This window comes from Mustela lutreola, chromosome 14 (genome assembly GCF_030435805.1).
Source record: "Mustela lutreola isolate mMusLut2 chromosome 14, mMusLut2.pri, whole genome shotgun sequence".
Lineage (NCBI taxonomy): Eukaryota > Metazoa > Chordata > Mammalia > Carnivora > Mustelidae > Mustela > Mustela lutreola.
Genome location: NC_081303.1, coordinates 69,421,202 through 69,435,664, shown reverse-complemented (window position 1 = coordinate 69,435,664; position 14,463 = coordinate 69,421,202). Strand labels below are relative to the sequence as shown.

Genomic DNA, 14,463 nt, shown 5'->3' with positions numbered 1-14,463 from the left:
CTGTGTGTCAAATAAATAAATAGAATCTTTAAAAAAATTGGACTAGGAGAGTGATATAGTCAGACTGAGGTTTTTGTAAGAGTAGTCTGAGAGCAGAGTGGTGAATGGACTAAAACAGAACCAAGTTTAAAAATAGATGCTCACTGAAACTGTACGGATGAGATCTTTGTTACCTAATGTGGATGGTGAAAATGTTTGACAACCCTCTTACTGGTAGAGTATAGGAGAATATTTTCAAAATACATTTCACATCATTGGAGAGAGTTTAAATTGCTAAACTTTATGAAAGGCAGATTGGTAATTCTAACAAACTTACAAATTTATATTCATTTTGTCCTAGTAGTTCCACTTCTAGAGTCAACTTGGAAATACATAAGTGAAATGAGATAGATACAGATTTATCTGTTACAGTATTTATAAGGGCAAAAAAATTGGAAATAGTTTATTTAGTAGGAGACACAGTGGAGAATTAATTGATCACTCATAGGGTGAAATTATTACACAGTCATAAAAACAAATGGGAAAATTTCACACAGTAATATTCAAGAATCTTCAAGATGCAATGTACTAATAAAGAAAAAGCGAGATTGGAATTTTTACTTAGAAAAAAGCATGTATGATCATGTTTGCTTGTATAACCTTACAGTATTTACGGAAGGACGCAGAAGAACTGATAATGTTTGTTGCCTTCAAGGAGAGGAAGAGAGGCAGTTGGAAAACTGGGAAGAAGACATTTTTGGGGGGGGTCATTTGAATATTAACTATTTAAAGTATTGAATTTAACAGAATTATTAGATGCATTGAATTTATATTATTCTTAAGCTTAATTTTAGATGATGTAGAAAGTGACCTCATTACTTAGATATGGATTCCTGAATTATTTGGTACTTTAAAATTTTTAAATAATGAATGCTTGGTAATTACAGCAAAGCGGTTACTGTTCTGTGTTTTCATAATCAGATGTTGTAGAGGATGTAAAAGAGGAGTGTCAAAAATATGGACCAGTGGTATCTCTCCTTGTTCCAAAGGAAAATCCTGGCAGAGGACAAGTAAGTGAATGTTTCTATAGTTTCAGAATTATTCAGAGGTTACTAAAATCCTGAGCAAATGTTTTAGTTCTATAGTACACGAAAATGTTGCTAGAAATGATGAATTTTGCATCATGGTTGTTTTTATTTTCTTGTACTTTTCATCCCCCCTCAAGGTTCTGTAATATGCACGCTTTTTATATGGGTTAGAATTTTTTTTCTTAAAAAGTGTTCTCTACTTTTGAGCCATTGTGAAAAGTGACACCAACCATATCATATGCTAATTCAGGTCATGTCAGCTACAGAAATATTATGGCCTACTTTTATTCTAATTAAGTAGAGTTAGAAAACCATTTAGGTTAGGTTCTCATTTTAATGGAATCATCGGTGCTAATTTAAAGAGGGAAAGTGTGCTGACAGAATCCTGTAGTCGGAGCTCTGGTCCCAGTGTGACTGACTGACTGTGGTGATGAACCTTAGTGCTTGCGTCTCTGAAATGTACAAGCGAGAACCATGAGTCTCAGTTTTGGGGGAAAGAATATTAGAGAAATCTTTGAAAGCTCTTTTGAAGATCTTTCTTTTATCTGTAGTATTTTTACTTTTCTGGGAACAGAATATTGTATTATTTAGGGTTTCCTCAACCTTGACACTCTTGACCTTTGAGCCAATATCTTGGTTGTGGGAGCGGTCATGTGTGTTCTAGGTATTTAGCAGCGTCGCTGCCCTCCACTCTGGAGAGCCCCTCCCCCCACTCCCCTTCTCAGTTGTGGTGATCAGAAGTATCTCTAAACACGGCCAAATGCCCCCTGGTGGGTGAAATCACCTCCGATTGTGGATTGTTATTTTCTCCTTTGGTTCAGTATTTTGAAAATGCTTGGCAACTGAAGAAAGAAATGAAAGAAATTTCACTCTAATCTTAGTGAAAAGTTATTACCAATGTAGTAATAATATTTACCTTGTTTAGTGTCGGCAACATACTATATGCATAATTGCTGTTTATTTAGTCAGCTGGTATTTATTGAGCATCTGTTATGTTCTAGGCCCTGATACAACAGTGATCAAAATAGGCACAAGGATATAGTGATAAGTGCTCTGGGGGGAAGGTCTCAGGAGAAGAGGTTTCTTAAGTGCCTGGTAGGGAAGATTATAGTTGCATGTCAGTGGTGGGGAAGGCCATACTGAGGTTTCGTTGGAGTGGAAGTATGAAGGAGATAAGGAAAAGAGGTCCAGGCATAAGGGATAGCAGGCCCAGAGGCCGTGAGTTTGCCTGGCGGGTTTGAAAGGCTTAGTGTGACTCTAGCAGAGTGAGAAAGAGGGGATGTGGTGGATTTGCTCCCAGGGGTGAGGTGGTGTAGGTGAACCTTGAGGGACTCGAGACAGCACTGGCATTTACTCTAACTGAGAGGGAAAGATAAAGATCTTTGAAGACTTTGAATGAAGGACTAACATGATCTGACCCGATGTTAACCTCAACCGTGTGTATGAAATAGAAGACATAGAATAGAGAAACAGAAGGAATATTTTCGGGATAGAAGTACCCCGGTTTCAAACAATACAAAAATAAATATTCATCAGCAAGAGGAAATTTGCTATGTGAAGAAGCTTTCCTTGACGTTTAGAGGAGAATGAAAACAACCGATGAACTTGTGCTCACAGGTTTAACTTCTCCAGGTTATTGAAATGTCTGTTGGCAAAGTCAGTCTTCATTTGAATTTTCCATTCAAATCAACAATGCTTTGGATTTTTGTTTAAAGAATATTTTAAAAATCACTGAAAACAAGAATTATGGAATGGATCTCATAATTACAAAAGTAGTTACGATTAAACTGATTAAATTATTTAATCTCATTGTAAATTATAAAAATGTTTCTCCTCTTTTGTTTGGAATGATATAATGTATAAAACTGGGGGTTGTCTATGAAGTGAGGAGCGTGCTAGAGAGCAGGGCGTTCCTTCCATAAGTGCGTGTCTTCTCGTTGAACTTTGGTGTATGGATTTAGAAGTCATTTAGAATCAGGTTAAAAAAAATTTCAGAAAGAGCTTCATTCTTCTTACTGGGCATCATCTTCTAACTTCTCTTTTGTAGTCAGTGAAAAAGTTCTACCAACATAGGGTTGGTAGAACTAACTGGTCCTGCAGCCAGCATATACTTTCATTTTCTGTAAAAAAGGGGATATAAAGTATTAAGTATTTCTAAAATGAATAAAACAAGCATTGACTGGTTAGAGTCCGGTTTTAAGATATAATATAGGTCTCACCTACATTGTTACGTGAAGTTGCATACTCTGAAAGAAATCACTGGATGGTATCAGTAGCATTTTCTCCATGCTGTTCGGTTTACAGTAAACAGCCTGACTGACTGTACTGAGTTGGCCGTTTGGAAGTGTTTTTATCTCCAGCTAATAGCACAGTTAAGGGTGGCTTTTAAGAATAGCTAAAAATCCCCACTTAGCTTTATACATATGAAAATCAGGGCAATTTTTAGTGCTGGATGATCTCTACATGAGGAACACGTAGCTTGGGAATAGTCATGGCATGGGAGAGGAAGAGAGTCTGTCACCTCTCCACTTAACAGTCCCCAGGAATTCAGAAAATTCCATCCCGGATCAGAGTATCTGAGGCCTGACGTCATGCATAATCCGTAACAGAAATACTCACGGAAGACAGGGAGTGAGCAGGCAGCGAGTAGTGCTTTGTTTACCAATGAAGGAAGATTCATTTAAAGAGTGCTGTATTTGGAATTGTCTTTCCTTTTCATACCCTGGAGGTTTTTAATACCCTTTGGAAATAATTTTATCAGTGGGAGAATGGCTCTCACGAAAGGGGAAATGAAAAAGGAGACTCTTGCCTCGAACTTCTGGGTGCATCCGATTTTAAGAGAAGGTACAAGTAAAAGCTGAAAATCTGAAAATTGGTTTCCTTCAGACAATCTGTTTTTGCTTCCCTTTGAAAGTCCGAGTGTCTAGGATGCTGGCACCCAAGTTTGAAGACTGTTGGCATCTCAGATGAGCACGTAACTGAGAAAGATGAGGCCGTTCTTTTTCTGGTTTACAAATTTATGGGTAACTGAGGACAAGTCATTTAAAATGATTTTCCCTCCTAGTAACTTTGGCTTTAGATCAACAAAAAGAGCATAACCTATTACGCTGTATCCTCTACCTGTCTCCGGTCAGAATTCAGATACTCTGGAAACGGAGATTTTACCTAGTTTTAAACTTACTCTTCACAGTAGTTAAGGCTTCTACGAGTCTTTAGTAGGTATAAAATCCGGTAACCTTGACTGGTAGTTTCTCCTCCTTCCTCTTCTAAGAGGGCGGACTGTCTTCGAGGCACGGTGGAGTGCATTTGCTCCCCAGGCTGTATGGCCCTGTCTCTGGCACGCATCCACTGCTGCTCACCACTCCTGCAAGAACATGGCCAGTGGGTGTGCATTTTTCACTCGACTTGTCTTCGATGGATTTTTCAGAATTGAACCTTGTAAAGGAATTGTTCTAACCCTGCTCCTCGAAAATGTGGTCTGTGGACCAACCGCGCTGGCATCGCCTGGGAGTTGATTCAGAAATGCAGAGACTCAGGCCCACGGTAGACCTCCTGAAACTGAGTCTGCGTTGTGCCAAGGTCCCCAAAAGATACTTGTGTGTACACTAAAGTTGGAAAAGCCCTGTTCTGGAACAGTCTTGGTGGAAATGAAGCCGACTTTGTTTTCTCTGTCCTCTTACAGGTCTTTGTTGAGTATGCAAATGCTGGTGATTCCAAAGCTGCTCAGAAATTACTGACTGGAAGGATGTTTGATGGGAAGTTTGTTGTGGCTACATTCTACCCGCTGAGTGCCTACAAGAGGGGATATCTGTATCAAACTTTGCTTTAATCAGTAACCTGAGGACTCTTCCCTGTTTCTCCTCCATTTCCTGGGTGATTGTATTCTATATCTGAATGCAGAAGTACCCCCTCACCATTTTAAGGGAATACTTTGTACATTTATTTAATCCTACTAATGTGCAGTTGAGCAATGGCTGCATTGCAAACATTTGGCACCGAGTAGGACAAGACCTCTCAGCTATACCTTGAGGGGTTTTAGAGCATCCACACGGGCAACCCTTTTTTTGTGCAGTAGGGCAAGTGCTGCTCTTCAGTGTGTAACCTAAAAGGATATTAATTATTTCATGTGATCAAGGATGAGTAATATCATGTCATAGTGAATATCAACCAATTTGGTAAGAGTTGGTGACGGCCGTCACGGATCGTTCCTTTACGCTGTCGGGCAGTTCTTCCTCATCCCAGATCTCCACAGCTGGCTCTGGACGCTCCCAGTCATTGTTAAGTAGCCGTCAAGCAGCGATGACCTACTGTGTTCTTCACACTGAGTTATGAATTTTTTTAAAGGAGTACTGTAGTACTGAATATTCCTTTAAAGAAACTGCAGTGAGCCTATCTCCTTTTTTTTTTTTTTTTAAATTAAGGCTTTTCAAATAGAAAGCTGATGCTTGATCTTGCACAATTTTTATGTCTAGTACGTATGCTTGAGTGAGTGTGCAGATATGAGAGATTAGAGAAGACCTGAGTCCGCGTGCTTTATCGTGTGAATCTTGTGAGCTAATGCAGTCTCCACCTCTCTCTTCCCTAGATGTTTCGTATCTGTCCGATTTAGGATGTATGTTTGAGAGTTGGTGTGTCTGATAGAATGTAAATGAGAAATAGATCATTCCTGAGAGGCTCAGAACTGATGAGTCTAGACTGAGTCACACTGAAACTCTCTTCAAGCGCTTGGAACAAAGCGAAAGACCGCCCCCTCCTTTCATCTCCTTGAGACCCTGTATCAGCTCGTTTCTGTACCGAAGCTCCCAGGATCACTGTAAGATTTCTCAAGATGGAGTTCTGCCTACAATGAAGGGAATTGAAATGGCCAAAAAGCAAGATGTTCAGTGAAGGGAAAAGAAAAAAATGGGCAAAGAGAAAGTGAATAGTCCAGGATACGTTGTTTTTTTCTTTTTTCCTCTCTCTGTCCTGCCCTTTCCTCCACGGCGTCTCGTCTGTGTGGCTGAAGAGCAGCTACTCTGAAGGTGCTCAGACTTCTGACCGCAGGGAAGTTAAGAAAAGTGTAGCTCTAATAAGATGGAAGTAGAAAGGAAGAAAAACTCAGAATTCTTAGAAGGATTCACAGCAGTCTGCTGTGTCCCTGAGCCCAGGATGCCGGTGTGTGTGAGTTCGTGAACATGGGTTGATGATATGGTTTTAGGAATTGTAATTACGGATTCTTCCCACTTCATGTAGATTGACTTCAAAGGTTTAAAACTTAGGAAACCTTTATAAAGCACTGATTATACAAAAAAATAAGTTGTAAACAGGTTATGAATTTTTTTTTATTTCCTTATCTAAATGAAAGTCTTCATTTTTTTTGTTTTTCCTAAGGAAAAAGCCTTTTATACCTTTCCCTGTTGGAAGCCTCCTCATAGAGTCTTTCTTTGAAATGTGTGCCGCGCAGGTCGTTGAGAGCCCAAGTAGGAATTCACATTTCAGAGGATGAATTATCTTACCCTTTTCAGACAATGACTATCTGACAGTTGAGCTATTTACAGTTATATCATTCAGGATACTCCCTTATTATTTATTATGAAGCCAGATTTGGTGTAAGGAGGCTGATTTATGAGTTGCCAGAAGGCCTTGTGGCGCGGTCCCCAAGGGAAAGTTGTGTCTAGTATGTGCCCTTAGGAGGAAGAACTGTTAGTTCTCGTTTTGGCCCTCTCCGAAGTTGATTAGCCGGTATGTGTTCAAATAACAATTCAAGAGAGGATAACCAGTACTCCAGAGACCTAAGCTTTCTTGAAACATCAATGTTTGTAGGGGTGACAGCTCCCAGGGTGATTAGAAACACCAGGTTCTTGCGTGTGTACAGATGAACACAGAGCACGAGTGAGTGCTTCTCCAGGGCAGGTGTTCTAGGCGCGCACGTGTCCCTCTCTCATTCCCCCTCCCACCCCTACAAAGAGAAGACCCTGACGGATGAGCTGCAGGTAGGCTTCTGAGCTTAGGGATGCAGTGTGCTGCTAGCATCTTGATGCTGAATTTCACAGCATTCTTTGTCTTCTTCTTTGCTGTTGTAGTCATACCTGTATGTAGTGTTTAACACTGTAGAGTTGTATTACAGAAGATGCTAACTAGATTTTAAGAGAACTAAGGGACTAACTGATGAGCCTAAGTAACCATGCATTGAATTCAGAATTTTATATTAAAGCCACAGAATTGAAACAAGATGCCTCCTGTGATTTAAATGGTGATCTTCCAGCTTTTAGCCCATGACCACCAAAGAAGACATTTGCAGATCCTCCCCCGCTCCTCTGATATTACGCGAAGTTTAATCTTAGTTTCTCAAACCCGAACCAAATATTATCAGAAGATGTAATTTTTATGATGCCTTTAGGGTGAAACAGATATACAGAGATTTTAATTCCTTAATTACTAAAACCTAGGAATTTTCTTTTTGAGAGGCAGGGGAAAGAGGCGAGGGTTTTTGTCACTTAAACCTTACTCTTTGGGACAAATTTTATCTCAGGTAGTTTCTCTTTCCCTCTGTTAACATCTGTGCTTCCTTCCCTCTTGCCTTTCCAATTTCTCATTATTCCATGGTTTCGTCATGGTACATTTTTTGGCCCAGGAAACACCTATAAATTGCTTATTCTATAGGAAATCTTTGGTTCTTGGGAAACATCCGGAGGAGGTGACTAGCTAGCCACTTTCCAAACTCGGATGCCCTATTTCGAGGAGAGCAAGTCGAGTTGGACACCTCAGTAAAAGAAAGCAGCACCTCCAAGCAACTGTTGGCTGCATTTTAAAGGGAGAATAAAACAGTAACCCTCTGGCAGTAAGAGATTGCACTTACTACCACTGGGCGTCTTCCTTTGGTTTGTGGCCATCGGTACCGCAGCTCTTTGGGGAAACTCCCTCCCTGCTATGCCTTGAGCCAAAACTGGCTGCTTTTAGAACAAAACCATAAATGCAGTTTACTTGTCCTTTCCTTTGTTTTCACTGAGACAAGGATTGCCTTCTTTTCGGTACTTCAGCTGCTAAAGCATGCTGGGATACGTTAAATTAACCTTTAAAAAAAAAATCCTTGAATTCTTATTTAACTTGCCTTCTACATTATATTTTAGTCTCTGAGCACATTTGTGATCAGGAATACGGCCAGAAACAGTGCTGCCATGGAGAGGAAGTTGAAGAGAGACTCTGGGCACAAGGTGTGTTTCTATTTTAATGCCCCGGGCTTTCACCCTGCTGAGGGCATCAGTTACCCTGCTGGAGTAAATGCCCGCCCGAGGTTGAGCGCTCACGTTTGTTCATCCGGTGCAGGGAACACTCTTCTATCATTTTCTTCTTAGGTCTTACGTCCCAACTTGATCATTTCTGCCATCACTTTGACTCGGCAGCATGACATTTTAGTTTTTGTCATTTAATAAAAATCAGCACCATAGTAACCGATGGTGATTATAATATCATAGTTACTGGGTGAGGCTCTGGGGGAGACACTCAGTAACTGTGTGTTTCACTGAGAGCTTTGTGCAAGGGGACATGCTAGCTGGTACCGTTCAGGTTAGGGTACAGAGGGCATCGTGGCATGACGAAATTTTAGTCTGGTGGCTGTGGAGACAGTCAAAGATTTAAGCAAGTGCCTTGTGTTTCCTGGAAAATATTAAAACTCATTTGGGTGAAAGCTCCCAGATGATAATTTATTGCACCTCTGCCTTTTCCTTGGAATAACTTTTGGATTAAGTCACATAGTATAAAAGTCCAAAATTTCCCTTGTTTCCCTTTATTTTATATGTGTGAAACTATTCATATTTGATTCCCCCCCCCCGCCCCAATATTACATTTGATGGAAAGCCAGAGTTATCTGGCAGAATCTAATTCTTCCTGGGGTCTAGTTCCATTTTCAGTACTAGGTTCCTTCTTCCAATCTTACTACTCTGGCTCTCTGATAGAATTTGTTTATTTCTTGGCAGATGTGGTCACACACAGACCAGCTTTGGGTCATCATTAGCTCAAGAGAATTTCCATTTCTTCTTAAGGTGCTCAATAAATCACCTTCACTTGAGATGATAGTCTTCCCAAGTTCGTATCGCCAGTAAGCTTTCTTGGTGAATATAAAGATGTTGAGTCTCTTTTCTGGACCTCTTGTGGTATATTTGGATAAGTTACATTTTCTTAGTTACAGAGGGACATGTATATTTCATTTTAAAGTCCCCAGAAATTTAAACAAGTTGTTTCGTTTTGTTTAAGGTTAGCTGCTTCTCTGCCTCACACCGCAGGATGTCAGGGTTATTTTAGCCGCCTCTCCCTCCTCGCTATTGGTCAGTTTTCTTTAAAATTGGGTGATGACCAGTAGGTAGACACAGTGACACGTAATCGACAAGTACTGTGGATATTTAAGAAGGAGGTGAACAATTTTAACTATTTTTGCTGCAATTTTATAGGGGAAATGGACTATAAAAGAAATACCTATAAACCAGAGAGCATGTAGGAGATTGTATATTTTATAGGTTGTAATTAAGGTGATTTTCAGGATATAAGATACAAGGTTTATACAACCTTTGTTTTCCTGATGAAAAGTTTTCATTCATCTTGCTACAGCTTAGCACTTTTGTTGTTCCTTACATGGCTTTTGAGGATTGATGTTTTAGATTCACTCTGTTTGTGCTTTTCAGACTGTTGTCATAATTGTGCGGTTTTTTTTTATGTCACCATAAATGCTGGAATTCATGGGAAGCTTATCAGATGATTGCCTGAGTGTGATTTCCCATTAAACAAGAGTAGCTTCCACAGTATCCTAAAAGAAACTGTACCTAGGATCATAGTATTTTAGTTTAGAGGCAAAGAAAAGCATACTATCTTACTTGCCTTAACCAGCCATCAATCCTTGTTGTGCAGAAAAGAGCTTATTTTGTTAGACTCTTGACTGTTGGCGAGAAAATTACATGTAGTTACTTGCCCCCCCCCCCCCCAGTTGCAGATGGCTTCCCCTTCTAGGCTCCCCTCTTACTGGTATTCACGATGTCAGGATTGTGTGAGAGCAGACGTGAGGTGTTCCAGATCATGCATATGGACATAGAATTGCTTCGGTTATTGGAATTATGGATGGCTGTATTATTTCGTTAGCATGGGCTGTCAGAAATCTGCCAAATTTAAGAGTAAAAAAGAAAAAAGAAAAGTCAAAATAGAGAGGTGAGGGGAGGAAAACCGCTTCCTTACTGGTATTCGTAATCTTCCATCTAGTTTTTGATCAAAAAGTGCTCATTTATTTGTAAAAATCCAGACGTGGTACCTGAAGCATCGAATGTTGTCTTTCCGATACATTCCTCATCGTGGTTTCCCCAGAAAATCGTTTTAAGAGCTTATCAAAGCAGACTAGGTATCCATATTCAGTTTGACCTAAATTTTTAAAATAAACATTTAAACTCCAGTTTTTGTGTGTTTACTGTGCATCAACACTCATGCAAATCCGGGATCAGAAAGAAACTGGGGTTTAGCCATCTCCGAATTTCCCTTTGCACATTGGGTACAGTGGGTTTCCATATGCACTTGCTGCAGAGTTTTTGAGCACCTTATGGGAGTAAGTAGTGTTTATTTATTATAATTAAAAAGAAAGTTAAAGCTGCATCTCTGTAGAATGTTTACTTTGCAGAGTGTAAAGCTGTTGTATCTTTTCCAGCAGGATTTACTCTTTCATTCTTAATTCTTGGTTGAGAAAATCTTCAGTGATTTAACATTCCTTTATATCCTCATAACAGTGTCCAATCTGGGGTAGAAGGGAAATTTTTTCCCAAAAAGGGCTCCATCTTTGTTACCTTTCTGATCACTCTTAGAAATCTAGCTATGATCAGTAGATGGTAACAGCTCATGGCTTCCTGTATCAGCACTGGAGAGGTTGGTTGTGAGGATTAAAATCTACTCTTTTCCCTCAGTAACATGTAATTGCTATGTTTTTGGTAAGAAGGTCTGGTCAGAAAAAATGTGAAAGATCACTCAAAACCAAAGCCAGTTATAAGGAGTACTGTCTCCTGTTGGTTTACCTTCACCTCAGAACTACAAGAATATTACAGTACCTAGTGAATAGTCTGTAACATTTCTACCAGTCTTTTCAATAGCCTATTGGTCTTGGCATTTCTTGGCACTATGGCTCTCTGTTCTTGGTGATGTCTTCTTGTTTGTGACTTTTTGTTGTTGTTTTTTTTTTTTTTAAAGTAACTAAATGGGACTATAAATGTAGATGTGTATCAGTACCAATAAGTTTTTTTCTGAAATCCCTAAATTCCCGATTCCTATTCAAGTCTTTTAAACTTGTTTTTTTCTTGCTAACTAGCAAAGAACTTTTATTTTTCACTTTCCTATATACCTAAGTATACCTAAAAAGTATGGACACTGCGTTTCAATGGACTGTATTGCGTGTAGTTTTTTGCTGAAAACTTTTTCTGTAAACACAATGGCCTTGTTCAGTTTTGTTGTAAACTGACTTACCATAAGATGCACTGTTGATATGCTTTCTGATGTGTGTTTCATAAGGGTGATAAAATAAAGCTTAAAAATAAACGAGGTGTTTTTTTCATTTCACCTGTTCCTGCAGTTAGTGTAATATTCCAAGTTAGATAACAGGTAAGTATAGTTATTTTATGATTTAATTTTTATGAAAAACTATTGTTGAAAAATTTCCGTGTGGTCTCAACCATCCATTTCTAATACGGTCTTTCATGGATGGAAGTAGGGCATCAGACTGACAATACGGATAGGTAACTTTTTATTTTGGAATGAACGTTCTTGATGCTGTAGAAACACACTTATCTAATGAAAAGAACCAGAACTCATAGTTGGGAGATTCGTGTTCTAATCTCGGTTCTTTCATCAAGTTGGAAGAAGGCTTTCATCAAGTGATAAGTGATTTAATTTCTGACAGTGTTGGTATTTCTGTGGTATCAATTTTATAATAGAACAAAATGGGTTGGGAGGTTCAGTAGCATCAGTGAACAGTCCTCGGTTGGGAGCATCTGCGGGATGATGGAGCTGGTCTAGGTGGTGTAAAGTGGAGCGTGAGGCCCAGGCAGGGAACATACACTTGCCCAGTTTCTCATAAGACTCAAGAGGTGGTAGTCCTACACCGCTGTGTCTGGGAGAGGCGTGTTTTCAGGAAGCCTCTGGACTGGGCTAGACTGGTCTGGTCTGGGCAAGCAGTTCAAGTGAAAGGTGGCCTGGCGAGGTGTACCCTCTGGCGGTTTCAAGAGCTCAGACGGGAGAAAAGGAATGTTTAAATCCGTAATTCCTCTACGAGTGAAGGGTCCCCTGGGAGGGCTTGTTAGATCACAGACTGCTGGACCCCAGCCCTAGTTTATGACTGTAGTTCTTGGGGAGCCTGCAGATTCGCATTTCTAACAAGTTCCCAGGTGACGCTGCGGCTGGTGGTGGCATGGGGACCTCTGCCGGAGACGCACTGGGCTAGGACTGAACTCAGAAGGAGGCCAGACTGAAGAGCTGCCTGGGAGTCCTTAGCTCGCCCTTCTCCCGGAGGGCTGCCGCAATCACAAGAACAGGCTGAGCACTTACTTTGTGCCAGTCTGTGTACTACACGCTTCGTGTGTCACCTCTCCGCGCCCTCTTCACACACTTCGTCCTCACAGCAAGGCTGTGGGGAGGGGAGGGTACCCAGCGTTCACTCGTTGTCTGGCTGGGGAAATGGGCGTCTTGTTTCCTCGGGTTGGCGGCAACAACCCCTGCTCGACCCCTCCGGTCAGCCCGGGACTCCCATCTCTCTTCCTGCCCGTCCTCTCGCAACACTGCGTCCAGCCGTTGGTCCGTCCCTGGGGCTGCAGCTCCGTACGGACTCCCCGAGTCCCATCTCCGGTGCTTCCCGGCTCGCCTTCCTAGACTGACTCTGCGTGATGAAGCAGGAGCCCCGTCATGCTGCTCCCTCCCCGCCTTTGCCTTCAAAATCATATCAATCCCCTGAGACTGGCACCTAAAACTTCAGAGTCTGGCTCCACCTGTAAGTCCTACCTCATCTCCTGTCTCTGTCGCTGTTCACACTGTACGCTTCCCTCCAGCGAAGCTGCCCCTACTTACAGATTCATGGCTTTTTGCTGTGTATTGAGCCTCTGACCAAAACACCAGTCGGTTCTCTGTCCCCGCATCTTATCTGGGGGGTAGAGTCCTGTTAATCTTTTCAAACAGCTCAGTTGTCACCTTTTACATTTTCTTCTGCATAAAATTGCATATCTGAATAATCAAAGTCCTAGAGACCTCATCCTCCCCCCGCCCCTTTTTAAAAGATTTTATGTGAGAGAGAGAATGAGCAGTGGGGAAGGGTGGAGGGAGAGAGATTCAGAGAGAGAAGCAGACTCCCTACTAAGCAAGGAGCCTGATGTGGGGCTCAGGGCTCACTCCCAGACCACAAGATCATGGCCTGAGCCAAAGGCAGCCACTTTGCTGACTGAGGCACCCCCTGGAGTCCCTTCTTAACATGAATTTGCTAGGCAAATTTCCAATTTACAAATATGGGGTGTTTTAATTGTACTTCACTATTCTGCAATTTTTTGGTAAATTTTTTAAAAAGATTTTTTATGTATTTATTTGACAGAAAGAGAGAGAACACAAGCAGGGGCATGGCAGAGGCAGAGGGAGAAGCAGGCTCCCTTCAGGGAGCCTGATGCGGGGCTTGAGCTCAGGACCCTGGGATCATGACCTGAGCTGAAGGCAGACTGAGCTCATGACCTGAGCTGAAGGCAGACTTAACGACTGAGCCACCCAGGCGCCCCAGAAATGCATTTTTGAGCTTCATCTTCAAAAGTTTATGGCAAATTCTCAACTTTAGTTTCCTTAATCTATCACTGATCTCTCAAGAATTGTGGTCTTAACAATATAGATGTTCTAATTATAAAGCAGTCATTTTTTCCTTCTGGACTGTTGAATAGTTTCCCACAAAAACATCAGTAATATGCCTCTCTGCCTTACAGTCTCGGTTGAACCGGTTTGTTCACAGGTCCTGTCCCAGACGTCTTGCTGGGTCTTCTAACTCTGGGAGCCATCTGAGTTAGCGGGTATTTCAATATGCAGCTGTCATCACTTCCTTTCCTTTGAATTGACCTGAGCATTATTTTTATTTCCTATGTAAATCTATGAAGCATAGTATAGACATTGTATGTAATTTATAAAACACAAATATAATTAATTAATGCACATAATAGGTATAATACATGGAAAATGGAATTTGAAAATGGTTTAATGATTATGCGTTACAGACTCCCTTACAGTCAGTCCATCCTTATAGTCAAGAATTCTTATTAAAAATTGCAGAATAACCACGACCAAGTGAGATTTATTCCAGGGCTGCAAGGTTGGTTTGACATCTGCAAATCAATCAGTGTGATACAACACATTAATAAAAGAAATAACAAGAACC

General features: G+C 40.9%; 1 protein-coding gene across 2 annotated transcripts in view; it reads left to right on the top strand.

Moving 5' to 3' along the window:
- The window catches only part of UHMK1 (U2AF homology motif kinase 1), a 52,581-nt gene that overhangs the window by 11,832 nt on the left and 26,286 nt on the right, over positions 1–14,463 (top strand). The window contains exons 7-8 of one of the 2 annotated variants that reach the window (XM_059145416.1): positions 961–1,049; positions 4,750–11,606. In XM_059145416.1, the coding sequence (XP_059001399.1) occupies positions 961–1,049; positions 4,750–4,896 (236 nt within the window). In that variant the 3' untranslated portion in view covers positions 4,897–11,606. Of the gene's footprint in view, positions 1–960; positions 1,050–4,749; positions 11,607–14,463 lie in introns of those variants that run through there. The other variant, XM_059145417.1, reaches the window with a different exon arrangement.